Source organism: Nannospalax galili, unplaced genomic scaffold, assembly GCF_000622305.1.
Source record: "Nannospalax galili isolate Female #2095 unplaced genomic scaffold, S.galili_v1.0 scaffold459, whole genome shotgun sequence".
NCBI lineage: Eukaryota > Metazoa > Chordata > Mammalia > Rodentia > Spalacidae > Nannospalax > Nannospalax galili.
In genome coordinates, this window is record NW_008344211.1 from 3,152,941 (window position 1) to 3,174,998 (window position 22,058).

A 22,058-nucleotide genomic window follows, 5' to 3' on the forward strand; every position below is an offset into this window, starting at 1 on the left:
CAGTTCCAGCCTAGGCTATATGAGACTGTCTCAAAAAATAACTCCAGAAAACCAGATTCTCTCATTTTCTCTCTTTCTCTGTCTGTCTCCCTCCTTAAACTTCACACACACACATACACACACACACACACACACACACATACACACATAATTACAAACAATGAGAGTGGAAGTATCTGGGGAGAGAAGGGAGCTAACGCCAGGGGAAGTGGGGGAGGCGAGCATTAGAGGGAGGCGTGAAGGCGAGCGACCTCATAATGTGACCCATTCAGTGTACTGACTACAGATGATAATACCATGGAAAGATGTTGGCAGTCGTCGGGGTCATCCAGGATAAGCAGGGGTGAGGGTTCTGATATGAAAATTTCAGACCTGATATCCCACAGCAGGTGATACTGTCTGGGTGAGGAGTCAGGCTCCACCACCTTGTCATATAACACAAGTGAAGAAAGTCATGCCTCCAAGTCAACAGCCGCTGCAGAAGCTCACTCAGTGGGTACCAGATATCCTTTTTCCTACCTGTCTGCAGTGGATTCTGGAAGCCGCTTCTCCTCTCCTCTCTGTGCTGAGGAACCATGCTGAAGGCTCTCCATCCTCTATGTACCTGCCTTGGCTAACTGTTCCCTCCTCTGCAGCCATGTCCCTTTGTCACAGCCCACAGCCTATGACATATCACTATGCTTTTATAACGTTCAGGCTCCCTTATCGCAGCTCAGGACCACCCCCAGAGGGCTTGTCAGCCTCCAGAGCTGCCTTTGGTGAGACTGGGATTCTGAGCTCTTCTCTCTAGCTCCATTTCCCATACCACCTCAACCGATGCCTCCAGAGTATTCTCTAACAAACTTCCTGCATATCAGTCTCCACCTTGGCTTTCTGGAGACCCCAACCTGTGACATATTGATGCACAACGTGAAGCCTTCACAGATCTGATGCTTGCATGAACTTCAGATAAGCCCAGCCACTGATCGACCTCAATGGCAATATAAACACAGAAAAAAATCTTTTTAAGAGGCACTGGACACTGGGGAGTACTGTGTAAAGGGTTGGCAATACTTTTGCTGACTCATCTCACTGGGTTTTTTCCAACTTCAGATACTGGGCATGATTCAAGCTGTTTTACTGAGGTTTGGAGTCTGAATTTCCTCACTCAACATGGGAGGAGTGTCCAAGTCTTTCAAAGGATTCTTTTTGTTTGAACTCAGATGAGGAGAGTTGACCTTCCTACCAATATTGACCAAAAGGGTTGATCCACTTATAAAATATTTCATCATATAATGTATCATCAAAATTTATTAATTTGGGCTGGGGCATGGTGGCGCACGCCTTTAATCCCAGCACTCGGGAGGCAGAGGCAGGCGGATCTCTGTGAGTTCAAGGCCAGCCTGGTCTACATAGTGAATTCCAGGACAGCTGGGGCTACAGGGAGACCCGTCTCAAAAAGACCCCCCAAAATTATTAATTTATAATTGTAAGATGCTCTTGCTTGCAGTGAGCATAGCATGCTTGCTAATCTGAACACTGATGGTTACTGATTTAGGCGATTTGAGCAGCAGCTGACCTTCCTCGGTCAACCTATCCTTATCCACAATTATGATGGACCTAACAAAGCTCTAAAACACTAAGCAGTTCACTACTTACCATTTTCATAAATCTATCATCAAAATAACAGAGCGAGTGCCCGCATTCAAATACCTTTTCTATATGCTCAGGTTGAACCAAAATAAGGCCCCTGGTAGATGAAACGTTGAACATCCATTTTAGTGCCATTGGTGCACAGAGCAACCAGGCCAGACCGGTACTGTGTGAATGTAACATGAAAGACTTTAAGAAGTTCGCTAACCTCCCCTCCACCTCCCTCCTCCTCTGCCCCAAGCCAGGTGCCTTCCTTGCTCGGACCTAGTAGGCAGGATCAATGGCTCATTCAGCGGGAGCAGTCAGATCACTGCTGTTGAGAATGAGGCGCCTCCCATTGCTGAGGGGAATAAAGAATGCAGGGCGCCAAGGAGACTGTCAAGACTTACCAGTTTCATTTGCTCCCAGCTCTCAGAAGTTAGGGAATCCAGCATCAAGCTACATTAACTGATAGACTAATCATCATTTACTGTGCAGGGTGAGATTTGCCTTTAGTGTATGTTTGTAAAACCTGAAACTTGGGGCTGGAGAGGTGGCTCAACAGTTAAGACTGTGTACTGCTCTTACAGAGAACCTGAACCTGATTCGCAGCCCTACATCAGATGGCTCACAACCACTTATAACTCCAGTTCCAGGGAATCGGGTGCCATCTTCTGGCTTCTGCAGGACTGGTATACACATGGTGCACATAAAGTCATTCAAACATACATATACACACACAAATAAAAATAAGTGTATCCTGTACAGGCATTAGAAACCCAGCTAGAATTTTAAGCACAGCACTCGGAAGGTAGAGCCAGGAGGATCACCACAGGTTCAAGGCTAACATGGTCTACACAGTGAGTGCCAGGTCAGCCCGAGTTACAGATTGAGACCTTATCTCCAACATTAAAAGAAATAAAAGAAAGATTCATAAAGGAAGTAAAATATTAAATTAAAAAATAAAAACTGAAGTCCAAGTAGGTCAACAAGCTAGCAAAGGCTCAAGTTGAATTGTTGGGGGAAATGTGACTGGGGGGGTGAGTAGGAGGGAGGAGTAACAATATCAGGACAAGAAATCGCAAGGATACCCATCATTTTATATGCGAACTGAAAACAAACTAATTAAAATGCAATCTGGAATCCAGGCAGCAGGCCCTAGCGCCTAGGTGTTTACCTGTCTCTGATCCTACTGGCCCAAAATTTGGATGCTAAGAAGCAGAGGTCCAGCCTGCCAAGCCGGCCCTCACGCCTTCTGCAGGAGAATTCTGGAACTGGTGCAAGCTGCAAAGAGGGGAGTCTCACTGCCAGGACAAATCCTAGACCCCGATGGAGCTAGGGTCGTGGATGCTGGGGAGGGGGCTGCATCCCTGAATGGGATCTTGAAGAAGTTGTAAACTCTAGGACCCAGAGAAGCTGGGCAGCTTTGGGGACACTGGCAATCCTGTTTGCTAGCTCTTGAGATGCTCAGTAAAATGAGACTTGATGTTAAATATTCAAGCGACACTAAGAGTGACATAGTTGATGCTGTTGGGGTCTTAGCCTTTCGGAGTAATGAAAGATAGTCATCACTAGATGTTTTTCCTCCATTCGTCAGCCACCTCCAGGGGGCCTGTGAGTTCCCTCACAGATTGGATCTCTCTGCTCTTGTCAATTACCAGCAACTGGGCCTTGGTTCCACTCAAGGCCACAGAGTCCATGGGAAAAGTCCCTATCAGGTAGCTGTCAGCAGCTCCCCCACATGAAGCCTGGAGTAGGTCGTCCCTTTTCTTACCCTGTGAGTTCACGAGTTTCCTGGTCAGTCCCCATGTGACAAATGAAACTGTATCCAAATGCTGTGTGCCTTTCTTTTCTGCTTATCCTAGCTGACCCCTCTGTCTCACCTTGTGTCTGAGCTATCTGCTGCCTTCGGTAGGATTTAGATGTTGAAATAGGGATGGCAGGGCAGTAAAAAGTTCAATATCCAATCTCTCAAGACTTCAGGGGAACTGAAGTTTGGAAAGCCGGGGTTTATCAAAAGAGCAAAGGGCTTCCTAATTGTAAACATTTCTCAGAAAGCCTTAGGTGGAGCTAACTCATGATTTCAGGGAGGAGAAGACCCCTTACCTTGGGAGCTTTGGAGCCTGGGTGACAGAGTGGAGGGGTGTTGCTGAGGAGGGAGAGAAGGGAGGCCATTCCCTGGGACTCAGGAGTCCACAGTCAGCGTGCCTATAAAGTCCTCTCAAAGCTATACACATAGTCAGTTGTGTGTATTGTGGTTTGAATGAAAATGTCCGTGATAAACTCATGTGCCTGAACACTTGGTTCCCAGATGGTGGTGGTGTTTGGGAAGGCCATGGAATCTTTAGTTGGCAAAGCCTTGCCAGAGGAAGTGAGTCACTGGGAGTGGGCCTTGAGGTTAGCTTGGTCCCACTTCCTGTCTCCTCTCTGCTTCCTGAGTTCAGACACAATGTGATCAGCTGCCTCATGGTCCCACCTCTGCTCTCCCTAGACTGTATCCCTCCCCACTGCCATCCAAAACAAGCCCTTCCTTAAGCTGTTTCTTGTTACGTACTCAGTCCCAGCACTAAGAAAAGTTAGGAAGACAGCCGGACTCTGTCTTACGGTTTCTTAGCTCAGCAGAATGAGGAAGACTGGAAAAGAAAACTTCCCCACCACCTACCTTGCTGTCTCCCCAGAGTCAAGGTAGAGTTTGAGTCCGGACAGCTCAGGTAGACACCAAGCCCAAGTGAGAGTCAGAGGACAGCTTGACTGCACGTGCCTAGGCTACAGGAAGTTTTATTCTTTTAAATAAAACAATTGACAAGGTGGATATAAGGCAAATCTCTGTGCTTTGGAGAGGACAGAAGGAGGTCATTAGGAAGATCATCTACATGCCTGCTGGAACATTCGCTGCTCATCTTCACATTGTAAAGGTCCAAGGAGAGCCTAGAGTTGGACAAACCCATCAGCCAATCCCTAACATTCCTCAAAGTTGTTTGATTTGAGGCCATTTCCTTCCACTACATATTCCTAGTCCAAAGACAGATGTTTAGGGACTGTCATGAAGAACAAACCCAAACTTCTGGGAACTTGAGACACCCTGACCCCTGGCATCAGCACGGCACATTTGTTAGTATCAATACTGAAATCTCCCGTGTCAAGCTGACTTAACTACTTGTTCTCAGAAAGCTGTCCCCAAGAAAGTAAAGCCTCCCAGCCAGTAATAACTTTGCTATTTGTTTCAGGAAATTCACGGAGATCAATTTATCTGAGTCAACAGTTTGCTCAGTGAGACAAATGGCTCATTTATCGAGCAATATCCTACTTATAAAGGCTTACCTGGACACCTGCATCCTGCAGCAGCCAAGTCATAACTCAGCAGGTCTTCCTTCTACATGTTCCTAGGAGCCGACCAGTTTCCAACCTTAAACCCCTTGGCACTGTCCCTTCCAACAAACTCTGTCATTTCCACTCTCACTTCCCTCTCTGGGGCCTGGCTGAGAACCTGCTAAGGGTCTATCTTCCCCCAAGAAGGGACTATCTAATAACCTTGATACCACTCTCCTGATGGTGCTTTGAGCTGCAGTGAGCTGTGTGGTACAGGGCTGACCAATGTTGGAACCTTGGCAAATGCTCCCCCCTCTTCCCTCTGGCCGGAACCCAGTACCACCTGTGTCTCTTGTTTATTTGGGTCAGCTCTCAGTACCCAGGAACTATATGCATGCCTCCGATTGGAGCTTGTTCAGAGTCCCTTCTATAGGGACAGAGCTTCTAATTATTTAGACCCGTTTACAAACCATAGAACGGACTCTTGACCCGGTACAGGAACCTTTAACTTCTCTGCAGAATGTGAGTGGAGACTTCTGAAACTGAAAGTTGCTTTCAGCAAAGTCCTTCCTACCGAGTGTCCCAAGACTGTTAACGAGGTCACGGACAACACCTGAACTCTTAGGAGACTCCAAGACAAGTCCCGAAATCGAAAAGAAATGAGATATTGCCATATTATACTGTTTTATCAAATCTCATCTTGCAAGCTTATATGTACATGACTTGGCCTTGTTTAATTTTATAGTCATCATTTTCATATTATAAAAAGTATTTAAATTTTGAGAATGTGACAAAAAGGTCTGTCGTGCATCTTTTCAATGTCACATATGGGGTGTTAACATGTCTGTCTGAGGGTTATTTAACTATGAAAATATGACCTGGTTGGAGGTTTCAGACCTGGTGAAACTGGGTGCTAATTTGGAGGTTTCTGTCGGGTAGAGAAGCAACCATATTCAGTCAAAATGTAACTCTGAAGGTTCTACAACATTTGCTAGCTTTGAATATGACCTAGAAAACTTACACTATCCCATCTTCCTTTATGATTAAAGTGCTTGCATATATCGGACTCCTCAAAAATTCTTTGAGCCATACTTTATATTTTTTAAGGCTAGATCTAGCCACGTAGTACAGATTGGCCTCAACTTGAGATCCTCATGCCTGAGTCTCCAAAGTGCTAGAGTTATAGACGTGCATGACCACACCTGTCTTTATTGGTTTGTTTTGTGATTGTTGAGTTGAGAAAAATCTCAGCTAGTGTTCATTTTACATTAGTCAGTCACATTTTTAACTGTTTAAAAATGTATCTCTATTTACTTATCTTACAAAAGTAACAGTCTCCGATACATTGAAAGCAAACCAAATCAAATAAATCTACTCTTTGACTCTAAGTTTGGAAGTCTCTAGTCTAAGTCTGTTAAGTCTTAACCACTCAGACCCTTGGAACTGTCTAGTTCCCTCTTGTCTGAGGTGTTTGAATGAAGCTATGAGCTATGGAATTACCTTCCTTCCATTTAATTAAATGTTTTTCTTCAAATTCTTGGTTTAGTTAGGGTTTATGAGAACACGAAGTCACCAAGTTACAATTGTTTCTAGAAAGTTCTTCTACCAGAAAATAAGCCCCTGCTCCTTAGGTTTGCATATCGGCTACGGTGATTGCATGAGAAATATCCCTCATAAGCTCAAGTATTTGGATGCCTGGTCCCTGGTTGGTGGCTGAATTCCTTACTTTTCTGTTGCTGTGATAAAATACCGGGACCAAAGGAACTTATAAAAGGAAGCTTTTATTTGAGCTTAAGGTTCAAGGGGTAAGGGTCTATAACAGCAGGGGAGGCATGGCGGCAGGAGGTGGCTGGAGCAGAAAGCCCAGGGGTCACATCTTCAAGCAGGTACAGGAAACAAAGTGACCAGAAATCCAGCAAGGTCAAGAACTCTCAAAGCACACCCTCAGTGACTGACATGCTTCCTCCAGCAAGGCCACTCCTCCTAGAGCCTCCCCAAACAGCACCACCAATTGGACACAAAGTGTCTGAATACTCGGAGCCTATGAGGGACGTTTTCATTCGCACCACCACAGTGGAACTGTTTGAGGAGGTCATGAAACGTTGCTGGAGGAAGTGTGTCACCCGCGCAGATTTTGAGGTAACAAGGCCTTGCTCCACTTCCAGGACACTGGTTCTGCTTCCTGTCTGTGGTTGAAGATGTGAGCACCCACCTTCCTGCTCCCGGTGCCCGTGCCGCACCTCTCTGATGTGACAGACTCTCCCTTTGGAACTGTAAGCCACAATATGCTCTTCCGTAAGTTACTTTTGGTCATTGTATTTTGTCACAGCAGCAGAAAAATAACTAATACACAGGCCTTATGAACCTTGAGGTGCCTATGATGTACATGGAGGAAATGAAAGCCTGTCTCAAAAGTCAAGGACGCAGCGACTGGCACGCTCACAAACTTTCCTCTGGGACTTTGCTTTAGAACAGCCCTGGTTTTGTCCTCAAAGGAACAACGCTCTTCAAGAGTAGCCAAATCGGCTCCACCCTGAGATCCCAGGTTTTCATGCAGAAGTTACTGCTTCCCTCCCATGACCGTGGACCAGTCTGTGTTCTGGCCCAGCATCCCCCCGGCTGGATCCCTCAGCATGCATCCCCTCTGAGCATCGCCCTTGAAAAGCACCCCCTATATTGGCAATCTCCGAGTTCTCTCTCTAGTCTCCGTCCCCTTCTTCAGCAGCTAGAATAGGCATCTGAGTCCCTTCCAAAGCAGGATTTATCCCCACGTACTCTCACTGTCTGTAATTCAACATATTTCCTTCCACTGAACCAAAATGCGGCCCTCACCATATTCCTAGGAGGGTTTGACTCAAATTTCCAACTGTTTTTCAAGCACTAATTATTTCTTTCATGTTATTCAGAATCAATGTCTCCTCATCTGGAATCCCCCTGTTCCCCATGGAATTTAATATATACATATGAAAGTTAAAACCAATTTGAGCTAAAAATAGACCCTCTGGGAGGACTTCTGAATCAGCTGACATGCGCGCTCACAGGAAGCAGGATGAGGACAACTGTTTTGACTTCAGATGGGAAGGAGATCGGCAGGGGCAGCAGTTGGCCGCTTTCCAGGAGTGGTACGCCAAGATGTTACTTAACAAGTTGCTCACCAGTAGGGGAGCAGTATGGGGTACAGCCGGCCAGCACTCCCAGAACCGGCTGGGAAGAGAGGAGACCAGATGATGTCTTTGTAGAGGGATGCTCTCTTTGAGACTACAGACTGTGATTCTGAAACCCAGGGGGCTCAGCCTACCTCAGGCCTGTTATAACTCTTGTGACATCAAAGCGCACAGTGAACTAATTTGATGTAGTTTGTGGTCTTTACTTCCCCTGGCTCAGGGTAAACATTTACATGTCCAACTACTGCAGCTGCAATCTGTCTTACAACACAGTTCTACCCCAGACCAACACTGGAGTTGCAATATGAAACTTGGGTACCCTAGGAACTTTAAAAATTCCAAAACACATCTGGACCAATGGTCTAGAGGAATGATTTCCTAAACATTCTTAATCTTTCAGGCTTGGGAGAGAGCTCACATGGTAAAGTATGATCCCATAGAATCCATGTTCAAAGATCAGCATGTTGGCTGGGGAGGTCGAGGCTGGTGGGTCTCTGGAGCTCCCTGGTTGACCAGGTGAGGCAAATCAGAGTTGAAGGTAAGACCTTGTCTCAAAAATCTTGGTTGTTAGTTCCTGAAGAATGATGCCTGAGGTTAACCCCTGGCTTCCACACATGCACTCACGCAGGCATGCAAAGACATGTGCACACATACATACAGACAGGCGCCTCAGGGAAGTACACAGAGAGCAGGTCCTCTGTCAGAAGAACCTTGCTAAATTTATTGAACTTCTCCATGCCCTTCATGAAGACACAGGCACCACCCATCAGCGCCTGCACACAGTCTCCTCCCTGGCCTTTTTCATTCAGATCATCAATTCAGGCCACCTCTATAGGTTGCTTGCACATGGCTGGCACACTCTGCATGTGCCACCTTGTCTAATGGTAGAAACAGGACCTGCCATTTACAGATGAAAACACTTGAGGATCTATAAGCCTAAGTGGCTAGAAATACCACCCATCAGGTTAGGCAGAGACAAACACTATAGCTGAGGACACTGTCTCATAGCCCTGAGAAGCCCTCAGAGACACCCAAGAGAGGAAGATAAGGTAAGGGACTCCAGCACTGGATGTAGTATTCCTCACAAAAGAAGCATGAGCTTTGGAGTCAGATGACCCTGACATACCTCCCACCCCCCACACTTCCCATGAGGCCATTGACCAGGTCAATCATCTTTATGCCTTCATCTCTACCATGGGATTTACAACTGTCATAGCAAGACCATCAGAACATAACATGGTAGCCCCCTTCCTGGGTTATGGTATTTCAAACTGGAAAAGCTGTTCTGTTCTCTAGGCCTGACCACGAGCCCTTCCGACTTGTTACTTCACCCCGCTACTTCTTTTCATAGCTCAGATCTGGGTTTGGTGAGAGAGTCTTTGAGTACTCATTCAATGGCCTCTGCCCTGCATCCCTGCAGGCAACCTCGTCTCACTGCCTTCTCCATGCTGATCATGTCTATGCAGGTGCAGGCTTCACCATGGCTAGCCCTGCCTTTCATCACTAGAATAAAACTCAGAGCAAGAGTCACCTTTTCTATTAGATCCAAAGCTTCATCACTTAGTACAATCCTGGCACCAGGTAGGTGACCACAGTGTTTGTAGAATAATTGCTTAAATCAATGATTGGGATTTCTCGGCCCCCCAGCCCCTGAATCTACAGAAGAGAGAATGTGACTCTGGTCAGATAGAAGAATGCTTGAGAATACTTTGGTTTGCAGCTATTTGCCTAGTTCCATATTTTGCTCTCCAGCCAACAAGAAATTTTCATGACAATGAAGGTGAAACACAGACAGAAGGCACCACTGCGGTTATTAGCATGTGTGTGAATTGGATCTGTTACAGGATAATAAGATCTGCCGTCTCCAACTATTTAAAGCCATGCTTAATCTTGCCCAATTTATATCGCGCTGCCTCACTCATTAAGCCACCAGATTCATGTGGCTCGAATGCCTTCAATTAGGAGACGCTCCTGTATACCCGTATGTTCCTGTATTCCTAATCCCCTGAAGAAAAACAGAAACAAAAGAGATTTATGGCAGCTTCAGGACCCTGTGAATAAGGAACCCTCAACAGGTTGCAGAGTCAGGCCAGATGGCAGTACTTAGGCACTGACGGTCTTAATTAAGCAATCTGCTCACCAGCATCACCAGCAAGAAGCCTGGCATGACGTGATAGCTGTCCTCGTCCCTGGCCACCTAAGACATTTGCATTTCCGTGTGTGCTGAGTTCTGAAAATTCTCCCGTGTGGAAGCACAGTCAAAGTTATGTCAATGCTGAAAATGATCTAAGCGAGAGGGCACACGCCTTGTGTGTATGTGGTGGTGGGGACTCGGGCACGTTCCAGCCCCGCATCCTTTCTTCTTTGGGGCATCAGAACCATCATTTTCCAAGGCCAAAAGGTGCACTGAGTTCTCCTGGGCACCGTGACAGGTTCAGAGACGGTACCTGTCCCAAACTGGCCCGTGCAGTTCTAGCACTGGAATTTTAAGACAAGTAAACCCTTTCCTCCCACCAAGTTGCTTTTTGTCAACAGAAAGGAAACTATAGCAGTAACTTTACATGATTTTCTGGGGCTGAGTAGAGTTGTTATTGTTGATTATAAACAAGTAGTTCTGACTGGCATGCCCTTGTTACATGATCCAAGGAGCAGAGGTCCAAGCAGTGAACAAGTCAGTACTTATCTTTCCCGGGACCTCTCTCTCAGGGGCTCTCCTACCGTCCTTATTCCACAGGCAGAGCTGTCTGATGTCACCCTTCTCCCCATCTAATTCCAATCCGATACATCTTAATCATCCTGTCTCTGAACTTCTGAGATAACTCTGGGCCAGCCTGAGCCCCACCACTCTTCCATTCCATCTGCCTCCTGTTCTGAACTCCCAGAACTCCAGCCTCACCCAGATCTCACACATGGCCCCTTGCTGACATACCACCTGCACTGACAATTCGGAGCCTCGGCAGATTTCCACGTCTTTGATCAATTACGGGTACATTGGTAGGTGTGGAAATGCTGACTTAGAAGGCAACTGTTTAACTGTCTGATGGCTGTTGAGCCTGTTTGCCAGAGCAGCTGAACCTTCCTAGCCTAACGACAGTGTAAGGGCTCTGATTTCTCCAGATCCTCGGCAACACTTACCAGCCCACTATTTTATTCTAGGATATGAAGTGTTACCTTGTGGTTTTGATTTGCGTCTCCTTGATAGCTAGTGGCATTACAACCCAGCTCCTTTGTCTCCTAACACTGTCTCATTTTCTTGACCAGGTATAACAGTTGCTGTCAATCACAGCAGTGACATGTTAAAGGCACACGTGCTTCATCCATGGCCCTTCGTTTGAGTCCCCCTCCAGGCTTCAGAGCAGTGCAGACTTCATACAGGTGAGTGGAGAGGCTGTGAAGGGGCAGAGGGGGTGACTGAGGAAAACAGAGGAGAAGGGAGGGCCCCAGGGACTGCCTCCTACAATCAGTACAGCAGCTTTCCTGGAAGCCAATAGTTCAGGGCTTACTACGGACCAGCCACTACTCAAAGATTAAAAGCAAAACCTCACAGCAAGCGGCTGCAATTACAATATTCTTTTCTCAAGGGAGGGAGCTAAAGACCAGGGATGTTTTGTTTTGTTCTGTTTCCTGTTTTCCAATATGCCCAATGAAGGGCTGATTCTAGATTTTTTTAGAAAACTTTTTAAATTACATTTTTATTATCACAACATTTGTGTGGACAATTTACAGGAATCAGTTCTCTCCTTCCACCATGTGAGTCTCCAGGATCGAAATCATGTCGTCAGGCTTGGTGGAAGGTCTCTTTCTCCCACTGAACCATCTCACTGGCCCTGATCTGGAATTTGAACCCAAGCAGCAGCTTGGGTCTGGAGGTGTATTTTAAAGCCTGGGTCTGTTTAGAAATTGGAGATTATCTTTATAGTGAACTTGCCCTTGCTGATGACAAAGTTCAACTTGGGTCCACAGTGAGCTGCCAAATGGAACACAAGTGGGGAACAGCCAGGTCAAGGGCTGGTGGTGGTTACCTTCGGCCTACGTTTTGTTCATTCTGCTGCTAAGAGAGCTTAGGCTGAGAACGCTCCACCTGCCTTATTTCTTCCTCCTCCTCCTCCTCCATTTTATAGTGTTCCCAGGCTTCAGAGTAACACTTGGGAACCTTGTCCAATAGAAAGATCTGAAAGCCTTTCATCTTATCTCTCCTTGCGTGTGAATGTGAGTTCGTTCCTTAGCCTATAGTCATCTAGCTATAATTTCATATTTATAAGGTAATTGGTAGTAATGCAGTCATAGAGATCCTGATGAATATCACTTGACTGATTACTAGGTTGCTACAAATACATTGATGGGAGAGGAGGGAAAGCACAAGATTATGTTCCTACAGAGCTCTATTTAAATAGAGGTAATACTCTTCATGGAAAGAGACATCCACATTCCAACCCAAAGGATCATCAGCGTCATAATAGGGAATTAGATTCTGCCAGAGTCATTTTCCTTGGCATATTGTGACAGCTTAGTAGAACTTGACCTCCCTCAGCTCCATCCACACTGCAGAACAGGTGGTACCAAATAATTTCACTCACCAGCCAGTCTCGTAAACTCAGAGTAAAAAAATGTAAGTTATGAGTAAGAAAGACAACCATAAAATGGGAAGGAAACGGTCAATGTCACGTTTGTAAGTCACAGGTTATGCAAACAAAAGCAGAACTTCAGATGCTATCTAGAAGTTTCTACACTCTGGAGGAAGGTAGACAAAAGGCTAACAGCTTGAACTCAGCAAAGAGGCATTTCTCTACTAGAAAGTTCATCCGTTTGTTGCCATTCAAATGAAGTCTTTTCAGCACAGTGGACAGGGGCTTCGCCTTGGCATTTTACTGGCCGTGTAGTCCCCACGTTAAGACGCAAAACACCTTTGACACTGCTGTCTCACTGACTGCTTCCATTTGTCAGGGTTCCCGTTTGATTTACATCCAATTAAAAACACACTCAAAAGCCATGACTCATGTATGTCAAGTACAAATATGATTCATGCAATGCCATGCGCTCCATGGGTGACCTGGCTGCTGACCAAGGTCAGGGTCATGCTGGTATTGTCTGGGTAAGAGGTTCACACAGGGATGGTGAGAAGCCAGGAATGGGGAAGTCAGGGGAAGCGTGTGGCATGAAACCAAAAAGCAGGTAAAAGAGCTCGTTTTACTGTATTAAAAAGTTGAATTTAGCTATGAATCTTAAAAATACGCAACTGATAAAGACGATTACAGAGATCCACAGCTGGTCAAAATGCAGGAGTAAGTGGCCATAGATACGTACACTGCAGCCCCTACACCTAAAGTTCAGGGAGCATCACCGAAGAGGGGCAGAGAACTTGTAAGAGCCAGAGGACCAGGGCATCTGCTGCAAGATTGTGTCTTCTAGATGTGGCATTTTATGGCTCCAGGCTACCAACATATTTATTTCCACTTAGCTTGGGAGACTGACTCCCCCACCCCCCGTCCTCTCCTCCGCCCCTTTCTTGTAACCCTCCCTTCCTTTTCTTTTTCATTTCGATGGCAAAATTGACCTTTTAAAAGGAAATGATATATGAGAGTGACCCTACTTAGCTGACTAGACTCCAGTGGATGAGCTTGTACTGAGGGGCATCTGGAGAGAAATGCTTGACCAGATCGGACTTAACATATATGACAGAATACCTGAAATCTGGTGGGAGGGGCTATGTGGTGGTGGTGGGGGTGTCTACATTTAAGATGCATTATATGAAATGCACAAATCTCAATAAACATAGGAAAAAGGAAAATAATAAAAGGAAACTTTAGTTAAAATGAAATGATCATATCTTCAATCTCCCTTCATTTATGTTTTTTATACCTATGCTTATCAAAAACTTTAAAATAGGATGTTATCAATACTAGAAGAAAATAATTCTACTCATCAGAAAGTTCCAGAGCCCTAGGACCACTACAGATGTTATCTCACCTGTTCCGATTTTTGGGGGGTCACTGTACTTTGTCCTCCTTGATGCCTGGTTTGGAGGACCACCATGAGGGTCCTGGGAACTATGTGCTGTCTACGAATGATGACAGTCATAACAACAACAACACTGACAGCAAAGCTAACCCCATCTACACCCAGCCGTGTTCTAAGTGTAAACCCCACCACTGCTGGACCAGCTCTGAAAGCAGAGGCATGATTATCCTCTCTGTAGAGATGAGCTCAATCATGCTTAGAGGATTCAGATAACTCATGGGGGTATAGCTAATCCATGGGCATTGCCCCCTGGTCAGTGTGAGTTTAGAACTGTGTGATCTTAACCATAACATAACCCCTGGAGTCCATCTCTTTCTTAACCCTCAGGAAGTGTGGCTCCTCTCCTAGATATTTCAAAGAGGGGGTGTGGATGAAGACAGGCCACTAAGTGGAAAGCATCCTTTACTAAGAACAACAGGTTCACGGCTGTGCTCTCTCTCTTAAATTGACTGAATCTCTTCCAGGGGCCCTAGCTCCCCAGAGACACTTGCCTCTTTTGTGGTCTGCTTTGTCCTGTGTGTCAGGACTTTTTTATTTCTTGACTGGCATAATATTATTTTGTTTGCATCTCAATAGTGATGGTTCCCACCCTCCCTTGCAGCTAGGCTGGGTACATGACCAGGTTTGTGGACAGAAGAGAGCAGAAATGACACACATCACTTAAGATCTGAGACAGCTAAGCATCTTGGGTGCCTTCCCTACAGTGTGATTGTGTATTTCACATTGTAAGCACCCTGATGTGTGATAATCTCTCCTCCTGTGTCTTTGTGTCTGTGTGTGCATACTAGAGGTAGTGAACAATGGAGGATGAAGGGAGGGAGTCCTGGTGGTTGCCTGGTGGCCAACGGGTGTCCTTTCTAGTCACACCCCTCACCAGTAGGGGCTGAGGCAATCTTGAATATGGCTTCTCCTAAGGAACTCAAGGACCACAGGTCCCTCTGGGTTCAGGAAAGTCTGTCTTTAGCTGATGAGATCAATGCAGGATCTTCCATTTGGTAACTTGGCATTTCACATCCTCGTTAGGCACCTGGGCAGTCATCCAGGGGGAGCTCCCGTCGGCTGTCCTCCCCCATTCTTGTACTTCTCAGGGGATGCTGTGAAAAATCCCTCCTCATAGTTCTTCTTTCAAGACCAAGATGAAGCCAAAAAAGTTTTGGCCAAGTTATCCTGAGTTAGGGGCTTTACATCACACTGTGAAAGACGCAATAAAAGAGCACTGCCGGGTACATCAGAGGGAATAGTGAGATGCCATGTTTTGATCCTAGCAGCTTGTTGAAAAATGGCCTTTTAAAGAAGAAAGCAAGTCTAGTTAGCAGAAAGGAGAGTAAAGAGGTATTCGGATGTGAAGAAAATAAAAGGCTTTAGAACAACTGAAGGAAAGATGTATTGGCGTGAACAGTGAATAAAATATTAGGGAAATAAAAGGATGGAGGTGGCCATTAGTAACGGTTAAGGCAGAAAAAGGTACGTCATCAAGACTTGAGGGAGAAGACGAAAAGGATAAAAGGAGATATTACTGTGAGAACAAAGAGAGAGCCCGGTGCAGAGTAAACACCTCCTCTAAGCTGCTAAAAGCCGAGCAGGGAAGTGGTCGAATGCAAGACTTGGATATGAGCAGACAGGCTCTCTCCAGCAGGCAAAGAGGCGACACATTCAGATGACTCACAGAATGGTAAAGAGAGTTCACACCAATTGCTATGTATGTGTGCCTTCACAACAGTCAAATTTATGACTAATAAGCAAAGTTCTTCTACATAAAAAATCTTAACGTTTTTATTTATTTGTGTGTGTACATATGTGTACATGCGCACACACCTGCATGCACCATGGCACACGTGTGGAGGATTCTTTGTGGGAGGTAGCTCTCCCTTTATATTATGTGGGTCCTGGGGATCAAACTCAGGTCCTCAGGCTTGGCAGCAAGGACCTTCATCTGCTGAAACATCTTGCTGGCCAGAACCAAAGTTCTTAACCACAAAGTGCAAATGTCATGAACAGGCCCTAGATCATGTCCCTTGCCTGCTTTTTCTTACCCCTCAGGGTCTCTGTGACATTGGCTTCCATTTGTATGTCACTAAAGTATCCCACACTATTTTGTTTGTCTTTAGTAGGTAAATGCAGAGACTCAAGCATCTTGCAACTTTATGGTTCTGTTTGACTGCTTTCATCTCTCATGCAGGAGGTAGCATGTGTCAGTGTGGTCTCCATGCTGAGAGCACACAGCTTTCATGGGGTTCAGAACACTGTTTCAGAAACTAAAGGGTTTTCTGTAAATTCCTTAAGAATATATCCAGTAGGGGCTACAAAGATGGCTCAGGGTCAAGGGCACTTTCTACCCTTCCAGAGGACGGGTTCATTTCCTAGCGTCCACACTGGGCAGCTCACAACCTCCTGTAACTCCAGGGGATCCAGTGCTCTCTCTGGCTTCTCTGAGTACTGCACTCACATGCATAACCCCCCCCACAAACACACATATACATACAATTAATATTAAATAAAAAACACCTGCAACTACAGCTCCTGGGACTCCATGGAGTTGCCCCCCCCCCCAGGGGCACATAGCTAAATAAACAATAAAATAAATATTTTTCAAAATGCAAAGAAAAATCTGTGAAGGGGAAAGAAGGGAGAGAGAGAGTTGGGGCGGTGGAGGTGCCTGATTTGAAATACTGGTTAGCTGGGTGGAGAAGGCCAGTCAGAATTTCAGGCTTTGATTTTCCTCTTGCAAGTGCATTGCTGTTCCTTGAAGATGCAGGTTTTCCTAAGTGATGCTCAACAGTCTCCAGTCTGAAAACTTGGCCATTTAGGCACAGTTAACCTTATCCGCAGACTCCACACTCAGAACAAACCATGTCCATTGCTTGGAGATGAACTCACAAGTGCCTAACCAGAACTGTTCTTTGTATTTTCTTAGTCACAGACACAGACAAGCAATTTCACCGAGAGAGGGTAGCCAGATTTTGCTGACCTGACAAATCACACATAAGCATAAAATTTTAAATGTGGTTAATTCCCATATCACTGGCTTTCCTGAATCCTGTCATTGATAATCACCCTAGTCTCATTTAGCATTTACAAGCTTATGCAGGAACAACAACTATAACCTAGTTAATTACCTACAGGATTCACACACACACACACACTCTCTCACACATACAACTATGATATTGGAATGTACAGTACAGTATGGCCTAGTTTAAATTAAAAAGATCCCCTTAAGTATGATTGTTTCCGGCTTCTCGGTGGTGAATTAAAAGCCGTTTGGAGCCATGAAGATTACAGGAGCAATCACATTTACGGGCCTGCTTTGCATACCAACTCTATTAATTTCCATATTCAGGGTGACTTCGAATTTCCAAGCATGTTAACATAGAAACCATTTGGGGTAATCACTTGGAACAAGAAGAAAAACAGGAGAGCAAGAGAGGCAGAAACAGGCAGACAGACCCGGGGGGCAGGGAAAAGAGGGGTGACTCAGAAGGTTCTCACCAATCAAGTTCTACTTGAAATATATTGATTCTGATAAACACCGAAATCAGAAGACAAATGAGTGCTCTTGAAGGCCTGACCCCAGAGTCACACTTGGAGACATGGTTACTAGGATAGTCTATATTTGGGATTCATTTCTTGTGCTAGTCCTGTCCCGTGTCATTAGACTCTAATTACTGAGATAATTCCATTGGTGTAATTGAATCAGGTGTGCCCAGGCTTCACCTTGGACACCCCGATGTTCAGTTTCGCACCTTCATGATTATGTTTATTTCAACTCTTAAAAGATGTGCCAGCCTCACAGAATCTTCCAATCAGTCAAGCTGTACCTTTTTTTTTCCTTTAAGCATACTAGCCATATACCATAGGGATGTAGGAATGTAGCTAACCCAGAAGACCACTCCCAGCCCATAACAGCAAATGAATTTGGTCCCCTTCCTTATAGGTAACCTGGCGCATCTGGCCAAGCTAGGTCACTGCTTCTATTCCCTTCATCCTCAAAAAAGCACGGGGGACTGGAGAGATGGTGCAGAGGTTGAGTGCAGACTGTTCTTGTAGAAGAGCTGAGTTCAGTTCACAGCACCCACATGGGTCGACTCACAGCCAGCTGTAACTCCAGCTCCAGGGGATCTGACACCCTTTTCTGACCTCCATGGGCAAGTGCACTCTTGTGCATAAACCCACACATAAACAAACACACACATGTACATACACACACACACACACACACGCATAATCAAAAATAAAATAGATTTTAAAGATCATTAAAGAATGGGGTTCAAAGCCTACAATGAACTGATTAGGTCTGCTATCAATTTCAAATTCTATTGTGTAAAAACCACTTGCTTTGCATTTATCCATGTGCTTTGTGTCCTCTTAGAGATAAAGCAATATAATATTGGAGTTAAGAAGGGGAAGATCATAACCACAGATCTGAGGGATGTGCACTTTACGGAAATCAATTGGAATTTGGGGAATTGGAGTTTAATCCACAAAATAAGCAGTAAGGATTTGAATCTTTCTGAAGATGATCTTATTAGCTTTGAGAATAAGAGTTTTTGATTCCCAGGTCTCCAGATTCCCAGCAGCCAATATCTTACCTTCATCATTATTTTGATCTAAGGCTATGTGTGGGAAACTGCAGGTGGGACAGCAATCTCTAGGAAAACAACGATTTTGCGCTTGGGGGTCTGCCCTGGGGAAATGGATTTCATTTCCTTTACACAGTATAGAATCACTCTGGAGGTTGGCAGTCCCCTTTTCAGAGTATGGGGCAGAAAAGCTCTCTGATGATAAAATACTGACAGAAGAGACACACAGTCTATTCCCCCACAAGCTGACAAGGCTGTCATTTGAAAGTTTCCCCTTTTGGTCAATTAGTGATTTGAGAAAGAGAATCAGAAAACCCGAGGAAATCCCACATCCTGAAATAGGTTCCCAACACTGGGGAACTCCATCTGAGTAGGCCCATAGCATCACCATATGGCTTACAGTTTAGAACCGGCTGGTCCCGGATGAATTCAGGAGGCTGATGGATGTGCAACACTTTCTGCTGGAATCCAGGAGTGCAGTCCAGACCATCTGCAGATGTTTCCAGGAGCACCTAAGGAAACAGGAGCCGTCAATATTTTAACAGCAGCTAGTGTGTTTGCCCTACTTTTTGTTTTTTTGTTTTGTTTTTTAACCAAATCTGAGACTTCCAGAAATGAGCTGAGGTTTTAATTTCATTTCCCAAATGAAGAGGCAAGTTGATAGGCCTCTCTCCTGGCTGCCAACAACTTGCTTTTGGCAATGAGATTTTTTGGAAGATGCACAAAGGGGAACAGCTGCCTCCACTTCCATTAAGTTGCAGTTAAAGAAATAAAACGTCGTCAGATCTTTACACCTGCTAAGAATCACACCACGGCCACCGTGTGTGAAATTTCATTACAGAAACTGTCAATTTCCTGCAATGCCTGCGTTAAAACCAGTTTCATGTTCATGCATGAAAAGGAACATTGTCATCTCTGCAGAGGAGGAAAAAAGAGTACAGACGTGTCCTGGAAGTCATGCAAGGCCTGTTGGGCCTTTGCACTGATTCAGTATGCTGGCGGCAAGTCACAGATGGCCGCCGCTAAACATCCAAAAGGGAGCTGGTCCCAAACTGAGTCCTTGTGAGTATAAAATACAAATTAAATGGCTACATAAGAAAAATAATATAAACTATATTTTACAGTAATTATATGATGAAATAACATCTTTTTAAAATTATTAATTCTTTCTAAGTTTCATACAAGGTATTTGGATCATATTTCTCTCATGATCTGGGGAGAACCTCCTATTGATAGTCTATTAAATAGGTACCATGGTATTAAACCAACTCCTAATGACCTATTGCTACACCCATGGTTTGGTGCCTCTCTCAACGCTCACCAGAGAAGCTGCTTCTCAGAGTAGAAGGAAATTATCACAAAGACCCACAACCGGTCAACACGCAGAGAACAAGGGGCTGTGGGGTGCTGAGCCCTGAACAGGACATCCACATCACACCCCTCCCCCGGCTCAGAGACCTTTAAGGGGGGGACAGACGGGCGGTAAGATCCAGAGGTGAAATGATCATGTTTTATGTATGGGGTTAAACTCAGAAATTGTTAAAATTAATTTCACCAGTTTTTTTTTTTTTCCACTTTTGTAAATTTGGCTACCAGAAAATTTTAAATTTAGAATTCTTTTCGAAGCCTCACTTTTGTCCTTGGGGAATTTCTTTGTCCACCACCACCACCACCAAAAAACAACACAACAAAAACAAAGCACAAAGCAACCTAGGTTACACTTGTTGAGAACTGTCCTGTGACCACAGCGTGGCATTGCCCTCCCGAAACCAGAAATCAGAGCAGCTGTAATGGTTACCCACAATACACCACTATAAGATTGGGGTTACTAGCATGTGTTTGTGTGTGTGTGCATGTGCGTGTGTGTGTGCATGTGTGTATGCGTGTGCGTGCGTATGTGCATGTGTGTACATGTGCGTGTGTGCATGCGTGTGCGCATGTGTGTGTGCATGCGTGCATGTGTGTGTATGGGGGATCACATGGCTCATACGGTGAAACACTAGGAAGCTCACAAGCTGTGCGAGGTCCCTCTCCTCCCCAAAGATACATAAATGGTTAACGATTACTGAGAAGGGGAGGTTTTTCTGTGATGATGTAGCTGTCCATAAGTTGCCCATGCTCCTGTAGGCAGCCCCAGTTATTCTCACTGGCCCCCTAAGCTGGACTTGGGTGGAATCATTTCTTTGCACTGTTAGTGCCCTAGCTGGGTCGGACAGACATTTGCTCATGTCTCCTCAGAGGTCAGACAATATACATGCTTTGGGTGTCAAAAGTAGATGATGCCCTTTGGGGCAAGGTGAAACTTGGAGATAAAAATGGACTTAAGATCTGAGAAGCAGGGACCATAATCCCCAGGAAGAGAGGGGTGGCTTTGTTCTCATCTGTTCACACGATGCGGCCACCTCATGCACAGGTACGGGCCTGTTCCACAAGGCTTCAAAGGGAAAACTGACCTCTTATCATATGCCAGGTACTGTGCTGAGCTCATTCTGAACATAATTCTGGTTAGCCTCTCAACAAGCCTTATAAGGCTCAGTCAAGTATATTCTGCTGACCCAAGAGCCTAGAGACATGAGCAAGTTTGCCCAAGATCTCCATATGGATGAGTGGAACCAGGACAGTAACCTAGCTTTAAGTGTCATCGATCTGTCTTGTGCTAAGAATCCTGCTCCTTCATGCCCCTTAGACCTTCCACCTAGAGGACAAAGATTGTGGTTTGTCTTCTGAGGCTTTTCCTCACAAAAACCATAGAAGACTGAGCTCATCTGAGCTTTAATAACCAACAGAGTCCTTCGAATTTAACATCCTCAGAAGCAGCCCTCCCAAGATGCTGGAAGATAGGGATTGGTCCATACACACCCCAGCTCCCTCTCCTTCAAGGTGACTTGTGTGTGGTGCATTCTGCCTCTGAGCTTCCACCTGGAATGCCCCTCTAGTTGTCCAGCATGGCCTACTTCACTCCTCACTAGGCATCTATTCTTTCTTACCTTACTTCCCCATGCCTGCCGGTCTCTGGGTCTTTGTCTGAGACCAGCCTTTCAAAGATTGGCACTCAAATCTTTGGCTCAGCATCTGCTCCTGAGAAAACTAAACTTTGAAACCAGACCTCGAATTCTTAGCCACCACACATCAGCAGTGGAAGAAAGCTCGTTATGTTCCCTACCAGCAATCTCCAAAGAAGATACAAAAGGTTGGCCCTCTGAGGAGCCAGGGCACCTCACTGAATACAGCCTTCTGGGAAGCACTGAACCCCAAGGAATGGGAGCAACAATCAGTCTCAGGAGGTTGATGGTGTGACCAGCCTGAACCACTTCAGAGAAGCTGAGGTGGAAAAGCTATCACCCCACCCGACATCATCTTTCTCAAATCAAAGCGG

At 45.3% G+C, this 22,058-nt stretch overlaps 1 protein-coding gene across 4 annotated transcripts in view; it reads right to left on the minus strand.

Moving 5' to 3' along the window:
- The window catches only part of LOC103740039 (cadherin-13-like), an 802,949-nt gene that overhangs the window by 529,654 nt on the left and 251,237 nt on the right, over positions 1-22,058 (minus strand). For all 4 annotated transcript variants that reach the window (XM_029567137.1, XM_029567138.1, XM_029567136.1 and 1 more), the window contains exon 2: positions 19,083-19,194. In XM_029567137.1, coding sequence (XP_029422997.1) covers positions 19,083-19,194 — 112 coding nt within the window. The remainder of the gene's footprint in view (positions 1-19,082; positions 19,195-22,058) is intronic.